Raw genomic sequence first — 15,662 nt, 5'->3', positions numbered from 1 at the left:
CCTGTTTTCGATTAGAGGATTGACGTATAAGACTTTGTTCGTAGTCTTCCAGTATTTTTGCTGCATGCTACTTTTTTTGGCTCTATCCTTTTAACGTTCTTTATAATTTTAAGGAGCAGCGATTGTGTGCTTGAATATAAACACTGCATGGGAGTGCCTTAACATTCATTTCGCGAGACTGGCTTCTTAGAAAATTTCTGTAATAAAGAGCATCAATTGCAAGGAAAGGACAATGATAATACGTAAATATTTCACGTTGGTGAAACAAAAAACGAATGCTTTATTGATCCTCTTACGCAAAGTGTGCCAATCTTACGCCACAAAATATTATATAATATACAAATATTCAATAATAAACAAGAGACATTATATTTGCAAGAATAAAGTATAATATGTAGCGAGGCTATTGTGAAATCTTAAGTCTAAAGCAGAGCAAACCATATACACTTTTGACCAACAGTGTACAATTTCCTTTGTTATACGTTCTCGCGCATCAGCCGGCGATAGCTTCGATACGATTAACGAATTTTAATTATGCAATTCTCATTTTTCAGGTCCCGATGCAACTGACTACTGAGCAAGGACGGATGTACCCTTAGGAAACGCGAAGTTGCTAGTGTGCTTTATTTTCTTTTTTATTTTCTTTACGACAAATTGCACGCGATAATTGTCTGCAAACGTGGCTACCGATTTCGTGGCTTTTCCGCAAGGAGTTACTGGAATCCCATCAGCCGTTATTCCCCCGCACACGGATAATTTCAAGGAAAGAATAACGGATGATGGGATCGAATGCTATTAGCGCTCGCTTGAAACAGCGCTAGCCATTAAATTTGCATTAATTTCATTAATTTCGTATGAAAAAAAATAAAAAACAAAAAAGAAAAAATGGTGTGATGGTACAAAATAGATGCCTCGCTTTCAACACTGTGTGCCATCCTCTTTAAAAAGAAGCGATTTCGAGTACGTTTATATACTATATATAAGTATACACACATACCTAAGCATAATATATTTATATTTATAGGTATCCTTGTTACCTCGAACAGTCACTGTTTTATTTATATAAGTCGTGTAAAATAAATTATTTATAAAATACCAGAAAAACGCCAGCTTTCTGCAAGTGCTTGGATTTCAAAAGATTTGCTGATTCTCAAAGCGCGATATACATTCGCTTACGATGAAGAATGTAGGCGATGATGATCCACAGGGCGACTCCCCACAGACTCTCGACCAGTGCCCATGTATGCGTGTTCATTTTGCCATATCTCCAGTGGAAGGGGAACAGTTTGTAACAGAGAATATGGCCGACGTACATCACCAACGAGTTCATACCTAATAATAATAATAATAATAATTCATATACGTTATTACATATCTCTAAGTCGTATTAATTTATTATTACGAGAAAGCTATACGTCAAATGGCTTAATATATATATTGTATGTTAATGTTAAAAATCAACTTAATTTATATTGCGAACGAAGAATCAATCGATTCGTATATTGTTTCAAGGACTAATCGAGAGCCAAATAAATTGTTATTAATTGAAATCGTTTATGCTTGATTTAAAAATGATTAATTTTGCAATAAATGTATGTTACTGGACAATTTGTTAAGAATAAAGGAATTGTAATGAAGGAAGAACCTGGAATTCGAAATGGACCACCGCGCCACACACCAGCCACGTCCACCAGCAAATAGCAGCCGGAGAAAAGGGCCATGGCGAATGAAGTCGTTACGAGCACGAACGAGAGGGACCATAAATTTTTATTAACAGGTATGACGTTCGTAAAGTGTAGAGCACAGCCTAAACAACCCAGTGCTACTGCCCAGAATAGCCATCTGGTCACCCGTTCCCGCCAGTCTTTGTAAAACTTGAGAATCTGACCGGTTTGCAGTCCCAAGAAAACTTGGAAGATCGAAGTAAGGCATCCTGAAGAAAAAGAAGCAATTATTTATGGTATTATTCGACAGGGTGGATTCGCATATAACGATGCAACGCTTCAAGAGTCTCTGTCCATTTATTCTAATATTGCTATATATATTCATACAGTACTGTATTTCACGTATATCTCTAATAAAAGAACACGTTTCGTACGTCGCATCAAAAATCGTTGTTTTATTATTATAATCGGTGCAATACACACATTCGTATGTATATCACACCGATGTATAAGAATAAAACAACGACATTCGATACGTTCATGTGAATCCAGCTTAGAACGTACCAAACATTCCTTCAGGATCAAAAGTTCCAGATCCATAAACAAATTTGATGGTTGGGTATTTGTACAAATGATCGATACCCAGTGCCAATCTATCGATATATCCAGTCACCCCTCCGGTACAATTATAATACAGTCCATTTTCGTGTCTTCCACCTGGTCCCAGATATCCTCTGTGAGATGAATTAAAAACGTAATAAATTCTCCATTTTCTTCCTCCAGTTGATAATCACAGAATATACTTTCGTATACATACTCGGGACAACCAGGGACGGAAAGCTTAAAAGTTAAGGCAGAGTGCACAGCGACAATGATCAAGACGATTATCCATTGTGGTGCCAAAGAAACCACATCCTCCAATTTTCCAATTTTTATTGTCGATACATCTTGATGTTTCCTTCTCGTCATAAGCAAATATACCATAGAGACGAACAAGTAGGTGACTCCGAATCTTTGCAGCACTCCAAAAACTCGTACGTTTTCCAACTGAGGTCCGTTAACGACCGTGTTTAACGAAACGCCTATGAGGAATAGAAGGATGCTCCTCTGAAAGCAAAAATATTAGATTTGGAGCTTTTGCTTATAGATTATTATTATAGTATGATTATACTTATATCTCGTGTACCTTCACGACAGCCAGTGCTATTTTACGTTTGGGTATGCCACGGTTGAGTTGCGAAGAGAGTGCTATGGGAATGCAAACTCCCATAATCCATATAAAACATGGAAATACCAAATCTCCAAGCAGCAATCCGTTCCACGTTGCGTGTCCCAGAGCATAATATCCTCCAGCACCATCGTTAACAAAAATCATCAACAATATGCTTATCCTGTGAGAATAATTATGATTAATTAATCGCTGGTAAAATTAATAATCGTCTCTCATGTATTATTCATACAAAAATGTTACATTTTTAATTGGACGTGCATGAATAATCGAAACATAATTGCATGATAATTAATATATTATATAGAAATGTGAATTTACCCTCTGAAAGTGTCGATCGATTTTATTCTCTTTTTCGTTGAATTTAGCCCAGCAACTTCTTGGGTTTGTTTCATACATTTTGCACGAACAAAATTTCGTGCTGATCTTAGCAAGGATAGTGTAATTAGAAAAGTGATTACAATTCCCATTATAATTAACAGTGCTGTAAAGTTTTCGATCATCGAGTTTTATCAGTTTTTGAATAACATCGTTCTTTTGGTACAAGAATGATTCGTAAATTACTACTTACGTATGTAAGTATTAATTGGATTTTTTAACATTGATAAATGACAGCTGTCATTCACGAGTAACTGGTACACGCCAAATGGACCTACTTTTGGGAGCAGCTCGCAGATTATATTGCTGCAATTTAAAGGGAAATGAAAGATAAACTAAACTATAGATATCGAATGATGTTTTCATTGCAAATTGCACCTTGTGTTTTGAGCAGATATAAATTCATCTCGACCATCAGTCTCGATTACCCTCCACTTTGAAGATCTGGCTGCGTTGAATATAAGGCTGGAATTTATTTTGGGAGATATTTCTGCGATTCTGGTGTATGGACACTGAAATATTTAATATTAAAAATGTCATAATGATATTTATTTCAGCGGGTTGGAAATTTATGGAGATTTTTACCGATAGACAATCAACTGAAAGAGAATAAAGCCATGTATCTGCTTTGTTGACATCGTTTCTTAATAGTATACAGGCCTCGTCGTACGTGAGTTGACCGCAATCGTAAGCTGTTCCTGACATTGTTCCTACTTTTCGTTTACAAACAAAACAGTTTCAGAATTATGATGATGACGAAGGTTAATGATAGTTTAATATAAGTTGTAAAGAGAAGGATCTATATATATATATATATATTCATTTCACAAGCATTGATATTAATTGTAAATTAATAAATGTTTCGACAGAGAAATGTTTGCAGTGGTTTATTTTTAGTTAACAATGCAAAAGTTAGAATATCTTTAATCATAAATTATATCTCAGGAAAGAAGAAAATAGATCAATCCTTTTTATCAGATTCAAATGTAAAAATCGCGTATTATATTTTATCACAATTGAATTCAATGGATGCGATAACAATTAAAGAATGCTTCGCATTTTATCGATGCAAACAAATAATAAAATTCGTTAAGAGCAGAATATGGCAGAAAGTCAAAATAAATATCTTTGATTTTTTATATAGACTTGTATCACACAATACAAATAGAAAGTTTAACCGATGCAGAAATGCCGTTTGCAAAGATCGTGAAAGTCATGGTCATACTTGCGTGATTTTAAATGAGAGATTTCACGAATCTAATCCACTTACATCTACTTAAAAATTTTCATGCCTAAAGTGAAATTTCAAAAGCGACTATCACTTTATCGTTATCAATAATAGAGAGAATATGAAGAAAATAACAAGACAATGAAACTACGGATGTCAAAATAATTAAACAAATTTATTATATCCTTTTATAATTAATAACAAAATGTATAATTATAGCTATTTTATATTATAGCTGCAACTTACTCGGTTGCGGTGTGTATCTTTTGCTGCAAGATGCTTCTCTCGTTTTATGGGTCACTTTTAATCAGAAACCGGTTGGCACACATTTACCAACGTTATCGAGTAAAAGTTAGTTTTAAGAATAGTGTTATGTATATATTTATATTTATTTATATATATATATATATATATATATATACTATATATGTATATGTGTTTATTTCAGCCGATATTATTAACCGTATTATCAGCATTCACCATTGTTAAAATCGTAGCTAAAGAACGAGCGTACAGGTTCAATCACGGCGATTGTTTCAAACAGACTGGACTGTATCTCTTCGGCATTACTTTGAATTAAACTCTCTCATCGTGCGGGAGAAGCCACGGCAGTCACGTGATGCTTCGCTGAGACCGAATAGCTATTGGCATTTAAATTGACATTTGAGGTAGACCCAATCGCAGAATGAACTCTTTAATAGCTTGCTTTTTATGTATAAATTTATGATTTATTACATCGTATCGTTTAATTTGGTATAATATAACATTAATCATTACCTAGATCAAATAATAGACAATAATAATAATAATACATTTCCTGCTTACATTTATCTGTGTATAAGTCACTGCGTGAGTAAGTCGTGTTTTCTAATCTGTGTATGCATTACTCGCGGAACTATTTGTTATTTTTTCGTTGAGTCCGTTCCCAGTTTTTTAAGGACTATATTTATATACGTATGTATTCGGTCGCGTAGCACAATCCGGTTTTGTCGAAAGAGCATCGTTGCTCGCCAAACGAGTTCCATTTTTTGTTTATTTTTCGTTTTCCATCTGAAATCTTTTGACGTATCCTCGAAGATTATCATTTTTCGAGAAAGCGCTTAGAATCCTGGATGCGGGTTAAAATAAAATAATTGAAACTTGAAGGAAGCTTAATAGTCGTTCAAGGACTAAGAATTATTCTAATTTCTTTGTGCATGTGGCAAAGGAAATCAACGTAACTCAGGTTATTATCATTTCCTCTGTCTTCGATTAAGAAGTGTCTCAAAACCATTTCTATCTTGTCCTTTTGTCGAACTAGTGTTAACTGTAATGAAAAGTATATTGAATTTAAACAATAAGACCCATAAATTATTAAGAAGAGATCGATACTTACCCTCATGCATCGATGCCTCTCGGAACGCACGCGATTAATTATTTCATGCATTTTCTTATTCAATGGAGTATCTAACACAGGTAACGAAGGTTGGTCCGTATTAATCTGGTGCACCGATGGAACACCAAAAACTTCTTGTACCCATTGAGGAGAAAGCGATAAGCCAAGCCATAAGAACATATGGATACTATTTTCTGTGGATAAAGTTTTAGTGAGAATGATGATAATCTATATGTTAAAGCATTATCATATATTGATAAAATTTGCAAAAATTATAAGTAAAGCGAAATTCAAATATTTACCCAGTAAATATGCACCATCATCCGACAGTTTATCCATGGAACAACGTAACATTTGTGGTAATTCTGTGTCTTTCGATTCAACGTAATGCAATGGAAGTAGCCTGGGATAAATATATACAACGGATATTGAAAGTGGCATTGTAGCTACTGCCATCATGGCATAAGTTCTGTCATCTATGGTCATATCGGCACCACCAGAAATAGCGTCGCTTTTCAATAAACAATTAATATAAAGTGGCATTAGTTTCATGCACTCTGGCAATATCAACTGACTAACACTCGAAGCTGAAGCACAGTGTTTCCTGTATGCAGCCAAGATATTTGCACATCTTGCAATTAAACTATCTTTTATAGCCTTTGGCGTGGATTCGATTAATTTAAATACACCTAAAAAATAGATAAATGAATTAATAAACAAATTATAAAATGATTAATTTTTTCGTAGTACAATAGATTACTTTGCTTGGCGAAGAAATTAATAATGGCATCGAGATCACATGCGCGGTACAGTTCAGCCATTTGGGATGACGTCTTTAAACTAAGATTTATTATACGCAATCTTCTAATTCCACCACATGAGGTATAAAGTAATGCAGCTTGTATATATACACCCTCATCCTCGGTTAATTTATCGTCGTGTTTAATTTCAATGGCTACTGCCTGTAAAAAATTAAACAAGGCAAAATAAGCTTTAAAATCTTCCTAGTTGCTGGTTATATTTGAATAATCATCGTATATATTACCTTATTGCAATCTATACCAGCTATTTCCATGTCTGTAGTATTCGACATGAAGAAATGTCCGAAAAAGTCCGTAGCTCTAACACCAGTAGACGTACGTACTCGCATGACCGCGTCAAAACCGATAGGTCTGCTGATATTATTAATAACGTCCGTAATTAATCTTTCACCGTCGATATCAGCCTAAAAACAATATGATTATTTGAATCATTAGCATCATCAATAATGCTCTTATTAATAAGATAAAAATTACCTGGAAATACGTGTATTTGTATACTTCTCCCCCTGTAAGCCGTGAAACTTGACCAATCGTTGCAAGATCCACGTAAGAGTTATTAAATACAAATAAATCTACACTGCATCCAGCACCCACGCATTCTTGAGCTAAAGTATTATATATATTATTTTGTGGCGCTAAGACTGCCTTCTCTTTTTCCGTTCCAAGAACTTTGCGATCGTCTCGATTTTTTAATTTTCCAGGGGCCTCGGCTATTGGCAATGAGGAATGAAATACAAGTAATTTTCCCGGACATCCAGAAGCTTTCAGAGCTTCTAGTCCAGCCTGTATAGCTGGGGCAAGAATGACTTCAGTTTCACGAGTATCCGCGAACATTGTTGGAATTTGACTCATGAGGCTATCGATGACAGTTTCGCTTTCTTCGGCGTCGCATAAGAAGCCATCAAGTAGAGGCATAAATACCTCCTGTACATCACCTACGACCATCATTTGTGGCTGGGCCAATAAAGGATTGATATTGTAAAAATGTACCGTATTATTATACGTAATGAATCCGACTCTCATTTTAGTTTTCGTTTGGCCGGCGTCTATCGGTAAATTGCGAATAATCGACTTCATTCTCATGCATATCAAGTTCACCAAACCGGATTTCACGTTGTTATATGACACATCGATTACGAACACAATAGCTGGTGGGTTCGGTAACGTGTTATTCTGAAAACAAAAGAGGAAATAAAATGCTGTCACGCTGTCATTATAGTAGGAGCGCACAAATTAAAAATTTTAGATAGATAATAATACCCTGCAATAATCGGTTGTCGCAATGAATTCGTACGTTCCCAGCATGAGCTCTGGTCTTTCGTATCTATCCATACGCTGTCCTGTATGATCCAAATGCTGAAAATATTCAGCAGGAACTAAAGGAGATAAAAATTGAAATAAAGAAAGGATGTAACTTTGAAAAAAATATCAGCAATAAAATAAATTGTACATACCTTCGGTTGTCGCTTTACAAAACATACATTGGAATCTTCGACCTGCATCAATAAATTGCATAAATGGACTCATATATGCTTTACAACGTACACAACGAACGGGTCCGATTTCTCCCATATCTACAATTGGCGGCTCGAATTCTCCCTCGACAGTTCTGGCCATGGGACTTATAATAAGGCCGAATGGCACACTTGTTTGTTTAATAATATCAGCTGTTGTTGGAACTGTGTAGAAGGTAGCTCTAATGTATCTAGGTGACGCATTCCCTTGATCCTGGACCACTATTTTTGTTGTCACCAAAGGAGGAAGTAGACCCTTTTGATTTGTTATAAATACACCACCCCTGTTGCGCTGATCATCTTCCATTACCTGGATCTATAAATTTATATTATATAGGGTGTTTTTATTTTAAGACCACAATTATCAACTTCGTCTATTCTATTTCTTACCGGACTAGGCATCTGGTCTGGATCTAGACGTCTAGCCTGTTGAGGCTGGAGTCCAGGTTGTTGGTATCCACCGGATGAAGCAGGCATACCACTTTGATATGGACGTTGACCTCCATACATATCCTGAGGAATAAAGTTTTATGTTTCTTGTGTGTTATTGATATTTTTGTTATATGTTTAATTTACTTACGCCCTGATTTTGATAACCTTGCTGTTGATATGCTGATGGTTGTGGTGGGTAGCTTGAAATACCAGGAGGTGCTTGATGATTGTATCCTAAAGGGCTCGCAGTTTGGCCTGGACCTGGCATGGAAGCACTAGGCATGTATTGCTTTTGTCCAGGTAAAGCTTGACCTGGTAATGGAGGAGCAGAAAAGTTTTGTTCTCTAGGCAAAGGAGGGCCAGGGAAATTTTGTTGCCCTGGTGAAGTAGCTCCTGCTGATACAGAATAATGATGACCAGGAAGTTTCTGTTGACTTGAGGTGGGAGGATATTGTTGCCCTTGTAATGGTGGACCACTAAGATTAGGCTGATTTAAAGTTTGCGGTCCAGAAAAATTTGATTGTCCAGTCGAAGGAGGACCTTTAAAAGTTTGCTGCTGTAGCAAAGTATTATTGAAATTTTGTTGCGCCTGTGATGTTTGAGCTGATAAATTTGCTTGACTACTTAATGGACCAGACAAGCTTTGTTGGCTGGATAATAATGGTCCAGATAAATTTTGTTGACCTGGTAATGGTGGTCCAGATAAATTTTGTTGACCTGGTAATGGTGGTCCAGATAAATTTTGTTGACCTGGTAATGGTGGACCAGATAAATTTTGCTGACCTGGTAATGGTGGACCAGATAAATTTTGTTGGCTTGGTAATGATGGGCCAGATAAGTTTTGTTGGCTTGGTAATGGTGGGCCAGATAAGTTTTGTTGACTTGATAATGGTGGGCCAGATAAACTATTTGGTTGTGTATGAGCAGGAGTAAAATTAGTTGTTCTTTGTCCTAAATGTGATGGCTGGGACATAAGCGGTGGTTTTGGAGAAGCATCATATAAACCAAATGCTTGGTTTGAATGCTGTTGATTTGACTGAGGAAATTCATTAGACTTATGTGCAGAAATATAACCAGGATAGTGCTGTGGTAATTTTGTCTGTGTCACAGCTCCAGTGGGCTGTCCTGGATATGGAAGACTGCTAGACTGGGTTGTAGAGAAATTTTGTTGATTTATTGTTGAAGGGGTTGTAATATGCTGAGTATCGTGTCCTGTGGTAGGTGGTCCTGAAGGTGGGGCTCCTGACAAAGTTGATCTTGATTGCTGAGGTACAAAAGATGGAGGCCCAGGAAGTGGAGGTCCCAAAGTTGGTAGGCCAGAGAGTGACGGTCCAGAAAGTAAAGATTCAGATGTTGAAGGCCCAGAAGTTGGAGGACTGGAAAGTGGTGAACCAGACAATGGAGGCCTTGAACTGTGTAGACCAGATTGTAAAGGCCCTACAGTTGAAAGACCTGATGAAGGGTGTCCTAAATTTCCTTCTTGAGGTAAATTATCTGTCGGACTATTAAATCCATTAACATTTGATGGTGTAGATACAGCTGGGTAGTTTTTTCCTAAAGGTGGTGCTCCAAAAGGTTGCTAGTATAAAATATAAAATCATATGTATTAATGTAAAATTTATTAATTTTACAATTTTAATTTTTTTACCATCAATGGTCTTTGTTGATTTCCTAATGACATATTGGCCATCTTATTTAAGATTGTGTTTTGATTCGTTGGAGGTATACCGGTAGGTGGGGTTGTATGTGAAATATTTCCTAATAAATAATGAAAGTTTTTATCTCAAACTATAAACTAGCAGAAAAACTAAAATATTTACCTTCTGAATGATTTACAGCATACTGTGATTGTATTGGTGGCATATTATTTTGCGGCGGCCCAGGTAACAGAGGTTGTGATGAATATGCTTGACTGTTAGGAGGAACATTTGAATTTAGTTCTCCGTATGGTGGCATATTTTGTGTTCCACTGTAAGGTGGCTGCTGTTGTTGGTGTATGTACTGAGGATTCATATTCTGCTTCAAACCAAAAATTATAATTTAGAACGTATGCTATAATATTTCTAAATATTTTACACCTAGGACAGTAATATAATAAGATATAAACTATGGACACTTAGTTATTCAGAATTGATACAACATACAGCAAACTAATAGTACAGGTTTGCAGGCTTACTAAGCACATATTTTAATATGTTGCACTATTATTAAAATTACAGACACTCAATGACAATTAGAATAAGCCATATTGCCACTAAGTAAAATAATTGTTATATATTTATATTTATATATATATAATTTTTATCTGTGAATTACACAATATGCACTGACAACTTACGTTATATTATTAAACGTATTTGAACCATAACAAAATTAATATTTCTACAAATGTTTACAGGAAAAAGAAGAAAATGTATCTGGTTGAAGCAGTGACTGCTACCGATGCCACGTAAGGTGGCATTGCGCATGCGCTTATCGCACGCTGACACAAGACACGTCATGATAAAAATTGGAACTGGGACATAAAAAAATAACAATTTAATCATAATCCTTTAACGGGATCCCTCACGCGTACTTTGCCGACAGTACAAGTCAATAAACAATTCGTTTAATAAATTCTAAAGCGAAGCAAATTGCAAAAACGGGCTTCTTTATGACAATGTGCCAATTCTAACGAGTCAATCGAGCTTAAAAAAACTCAAATCGAATGAAGAATAACGCTGTACCACTGTCCCGCGTTCTTGAAGTGGAAATAACCAAAAGTAACCTCTCTTCAAGAACGCGGCACAATGGTATAGCGTTATATTTCAACTAATTTGAATGTTTTTAAGTTCGTTTGACTCGTTAGGACTGGCACATTGTCCAACAAACGCCCGATTGTTCAATTTGCTTCGCATTTGACTTTTATTAAACGAATTGTTTATTGACTTGAACTGTCGATAAAGTAGGCGTGAGGGATCCCGTTAATTATCCATATTATTATTAATACTGTATTTTAAAAAGCTTTTAATTTAACCATATTCTTACGGCTTCGTATTATGCTATTTTTTCAACTAATGCAGAATCTAATTCAAAGGGGTTAAGATTCGCGAATGATAATATTTCCTAGGCGTAAATAATTTAACATTATTTAATAGATTAAATTTAAATTGTTATAATAATATTGAAAAGGTATTTTTATTTCAATTTTTTTGAAAATTTAAGGATTCTCCAAAATATAGGTTGACAGGTTGACAATTGACAGTAATGTATACATATTTTTTTTCAAGATAATTACAGAATTACAAGCAATAAAACAGCCTATATACTTTCTTTCTATGGTCGGATTTGACGTCAAAACTCTATAGTTTCATGCCCGATGATGCTTCCATGGTTGGGTCGTTGCATACAATTTGTAGTCCTTTGAAGTGTACGATTAACGGGATCCCTCAAGCCCTCTGTAGCCAACATTACGGAACGAAAAACGAGGGAGAATTTTCCAGCGCTATTTTTCAACAAATTTCAATGTTTTTGGGCTTGTTGGAATCGTTAGGACTCGCCTTTTGTTTAAAATAAAGCCGTATTTTCCGAGAAACGTAAAAAAATAAAATTATTTAAAAATTCGCATTAATAATATTTAAACGCAAAACAAATCGAAAAATCGGGCTTCTTTATGACGAGGTGCCAGACCTAACGATTCCAACAAGCCCAAAAACATTGAAATCGGTTGAGAAATAGAGCCGTACCATTGTCCCGCGTTTCTGAGGTGGACGAAAACCAAAAATTTGTAGGAAGGCAGCTAGGCTTCCGCCCCTCTCGTGGCTCACGCTAACGTGTTCCCCCACTCCAGCATCCAAACTTACTGCGAAGCTTTCCTCATATTTACGCTATTCCCCTATCTGTAGCTATACACATATAAATACCGCTAAAATAATGTTGAGAACATTTCGTTTCGCCGATATAATGAAATTGCTAAAAATGCAATTATCATTTTGAAATAAAATTGTAGAAAAGGAGATTTCGTAATGCTTGAAATATAGGGCATACGGCGAAACGCGGGACAATGGTACAGTCGTATTTTTCAAAAGAATTTGATGAGACTAATAATAATTAAAGCCATTCTTCATGTAGATTGTCCTAAAGAGCTCGCATTTTCGATAAAGCTTATAGTTTTTCAGCTATGAACGATTGAAGTTGCACGGCGCACAAATACATATTTCTTCTCTCGCGTAGATCAGCTGTTGTGCACGTCCATCTTCAATCGTTCATAATTAGAAAACTATAAGCTTTATCGAAAATGCGAGCTCTTTAGGACAATCTACATGAAGAATGGTTTTAGTTATGACTAGTCTCATCAAATTCTATTGAGAAATACGCCTGTACCATTGTCCCGCGTTTTAACGTAATTTCTGGTCTTCAAGCGTCCTGACTCGTTCATGCTGCAATTTATTTCGAGCAAAGTAAAAATGCATCAACAAGTTGGGTGGCATCATTGAATAGAGCGTGAAAAGGGGAGACGCTTTTATATTTTCATAATTTTGCAACGCTTCTTTTGGTCATTACAACGCGAACTGTAAAAAGATGCATACTCGAAGTAAATAAAATTAGCTTCCCCTCTTCCCTCTGCAGCTTGTTGCCTCGTCCAGCGTATGTACACCAGCATAGTAGGCCTACTTACATACGGGTGCGACTGTGTTAGTGACTCGTGAGTGTACTGTAAACAAACACACATAGCGTTTACCATGTATGTATGTGCGTCTTATTTTCAATCGCGAAATTGCCCTTCTAAATTTATTGCATTGCACCTTCTACGACAAGCTTTATAAGATTAAGAAATACTCATAGCAGCATGTACATTATCGAGAACTTTTAATGTAATTTTTCAATGTGCAATCGTACTTTTATTTGTTCCGAAATAAATTGCAGAATGAACGAGTCAGGACGCTTGAAGACCAGAAATTACGTTAAAACGCGGGACAATGGTACAGGCGTATTTCTCAATAGAATTTGATGAGACTAGTCATAACTAAAACCATTCTTCATGTAGATTGTCCTAAAGAGCTCGCATTTTCGATAAAGCTTATAGTTTTCTAATTATGAACGATTGAAGATGGACGTGCACAACAGCTGATCTACGCGAGAGAAGAAATATGTATTTGTGCGCCGTGCAACTTCAATCGTTCATAGCTGAAAAACTATAAGCTTTATCGAAAATGCGAGCTCTTTAGGACAATCTACATGAAGAATGGCTTTAATTATTATTAGTCTCATCAAATTCTTTTGAAAAATACGACTGTACCATTGTCCCGCGTTTCGCCGTATGCCCTATATTTCAAGCATTACGAAATCTCCTTTTCTACAATTTTATTTCAAAATGATAATTGCATTTTTAGCAATTTCATTATATCGGCGAAACGAAATGTTCTCAACATTATTTTAGCGGTATTTATATGTGTATAGCTACAGATAGGGGAATAGCGTAAATATGAGGAAAGCTTCGCAGTAAGTTTGGATGCTGGAGTGGGGGAACACGTTAGCGTGAGCCACGAGAGGGGCGGAAGCCTAGCTGCCTTCCTACAAATTTTTGGTTTTCGTCCACCTCAGAAACGCGGGACAATGGTACGGCTCTATTTCTCAACCGATTTCAATGTTTTTGGGCTTGTTGGAATCGTTAGGTCTGGCACCTCGTCATAAAGAAGCCCGATTTTTCGATTTGTTTTGCGTTTAAATATTATTAATGCGAATTTTTAAATAATTTTATTTTTTTACGTTTCTCGGAAAATACGGCTTTATTTTAAACAAAAGGCGAGTCCTAACGATTCCAACAAGCCCAAAAACATTGAAATTTGTTGAAAAATAGCGCTGGAAAATTCTCCCTCGTTTTTCGTTCCGTAATGTTGGCTACAGAGGGCTTGAGGGATCCCGTTAATATGCTAAATTTATTTTATGCAAGTGGTTATAATTTTGTAATCTTTAATTGCATTATATAAGTCTTATTAAAATGATAAAAGGTAAATTTCGATGACGATAATCGTTTATCAACTCCTTGTTCCATTTTGACTATTTGTTTCCAGCGCCACATTGGTGGCGCAAAATTTGATTTAATTAGTTTTTTTGTAAAAATGTTTAAAATAACTTTAAGTGTGCGAAATTAATTTGTTCTAGGATATTTAATATTGAACTCATTTGATGTGTGATAATTTTTAAAACTTTTATGTTATAGTATCGCCTTGATCTTTTAATGAACGTATTTAAATTATATTGACATTTTATATAATACTTCTATTATATGTATTTATATTTAGCTAGGTGACTGAACAAATTCTGTTCTATGTAGGTCCTTGGGATGACTGCAGACGAACTAGTGAAAAATGATTCCTTTGATATAACAGCAATTTCTTTTTATTTAATTCGAGATAAAAAAGAATCATTATTTCTTTTTTACTACATACATGTTTTAAGCTCTGATTGTTTTGATGAAGATAAATTATTTTCTCAATTTATACCTATATTCTTCTCGCATAAATTTTTAGCCTATCGTAATAACTTTTAAGATCCTATTCCGATCATTTAGTTTAATTTTCAATTGATTGGATTGAAAGCTATAGGTCTGTTTTCGTTGGCCTACACTTTTAACACTTTCTACACTTTCCGTATTTCATTCTTTGTCCATTGTATAAGTTGACACCCTAAAAAGTGCACAAAGTGTAAAAAGTGTAGGCAACGAGAACAGACCTTATATATTGATATATTTTTGATTGCACTATCTTTTAGCCTATTGAGAAAACCTTAAGTTTTGCGATGTTTAACCCGCGCGCGCGCTTCCCAGACCTTTTAGACACCCTTTTTTTATATGACAGTGTATGTATAGATATTTTCTTTACAATTAACTTATATTGATTAAAAATTCTAAAATTTTCTATTAAAAACAATTAAAATTAATTCGTGCAAACCGTAGCATATTTATCACATGCCCGCATTTAACAGCATTTAACTTCAACCTTTGCCCACTACCTAAACGTTTAATATATGGACCTTCCTCA

General features: G+C 35.5%; 2 protein-coding genes across 3 annotated transcripts; both read right to left on the bottom strand.

The window, feature by feature from the left end:
• Positions 1–243: 243 nt before the first annotated feature.
• LOC136774990 (heparan-alpha-glucosaminide N-acetyltransferase-like) lies at positions 244–5,031 on the bottom strand. Its single transcript, XM_066729469.1, has 10 exons — positions 4,745–5,031; positions 3,856–3,983; positions 3,649–3,782; positions 3,464–3,576; positions 3,214–3,376; positions 2,851–3,055; positions 2,482–2,771; positions 2,229–2,398; positions 1,646–1,933; positions 244–1,332 (listed from the first exon to the last, which is right to left on the bottom strand). Exons 2-10 carry the CDS (start codon positions 3,973–3,975, stop codon positions 1,151–1,153), a joined length of 1,665 nt encoding a protein of 554 aa, XP_066585566.1. The 5' UTR covers positions 3,976–3,983; positions 4,745–5,031; the 3' UTR covers positions 244–1,150.
• Positions 5,032–5,186: 155 nt separating this feature from the next.
• Positions 5,187–11,204, bottom strand: Sec24CD (Secretory 24CD). Of its 2 annotated transcripts, none has more exons than XM_066729458.1 (13): positions 10,979–11,204; positions 10,461–10,659; positions 10,289–10,398; positions 8,789–10,219; positions 8,599–8,721; positions 8,149–8,524; positions 7,955–8,070; positions 7,169–7,867; positions 6,919–7,098; positions 6,634–6,835; positions 6,176–6,562; positions 5,874–6,067; positions 5,187–5,804 (listed from the first exon to the last, which is right to left on the bottom strand). In XM_066729458.1, the coding sequence occupies exons 2-13, from the start codon at positions 10,651–10,653 to the stop codon at positions 5,661–5,663; spliced, it is 4,155 nt and encodes a 1,384-aa protein (XP_066585555.1). In that variant the 5' UTR covers positions 10,654–10,659; positions 10,979–11,204; the 3' UTR covers positions 5,187–5,660. The 2 variants fall into 2 exon arrangements, with proteins under 2 accessions (XP_066585555.1, XP_066585549.1); XM_066729452.1 differs by having other exon boundaries at positions 10,461–10,656.
• Between the last annotated feature and the right edge of the window lie 4,458 nt (positions 11,205–15,662).

This window comes from Prorops nasuta, unplaced genomic scaffold (assembly GCF_024137725.1).
Source record: "Prorops nasuta isolate Cenicafe-Biocafe unplaced genomic scaffold, Cenicafe_Pnas_1.2 PNAS00002, whole genome shotgun sequence".
Classification (NCBI taxonomy): Eukaryota; Metazoa; Arthropoda; class Insecta; order Hymenoptera; family Bethylidae; genus Prorops; species Prorops nasuta.
This window is presented reverse-complemented; position numbering and strand designations above follow the sequence as displayed.

Excerpts from the sequence above, each read along its gene's own strand:
- Sec24CD (XM_066729458.1), bottom strand. The coding sequence starts at position 10,653 with ATGAATCCTCAGTACATACACCAACAACAGCAGCCACCTTACAGTGGA. Across the intron at positions 6,836-6,918 it reads CTGGTATAGATTGCAATAAG|GCAGTAGCCATTGAAATTAA; the intron begins GTAATATATACG and ends AATTTTTTACAG. Across the intron at positions 6,068-6,175 it reads TGATGGTGCATATTTACTGG|AAAATAGTATCCATATGTTC; the intron begins GTAAATATTTGA and ends CTTTATCCACAG.
- LOC136774990 (XM_066729469.1), bottom strand. The coding sequence starts at position 3,975 with ATGTCAGGAACAGCTTACGATTGCGGTCAACTCACGTACGACGAGGCC. Across the intron at positions 2,772-2,850 it reads TAGCACTGGCTGTCGTGAAG|AGGAGCATCCTTCTATTCCT; the intron begins GTACACGAGATA and ends TTTTGCTTTCAG. Across the intron at positions 2,399-2,481 it reads TCCGTCCCTGGTTGTCCCGA|AGGATATCTGGGACCAGGTG; the intron begins GTATGTATACGA and ends TTCATCTCACAG.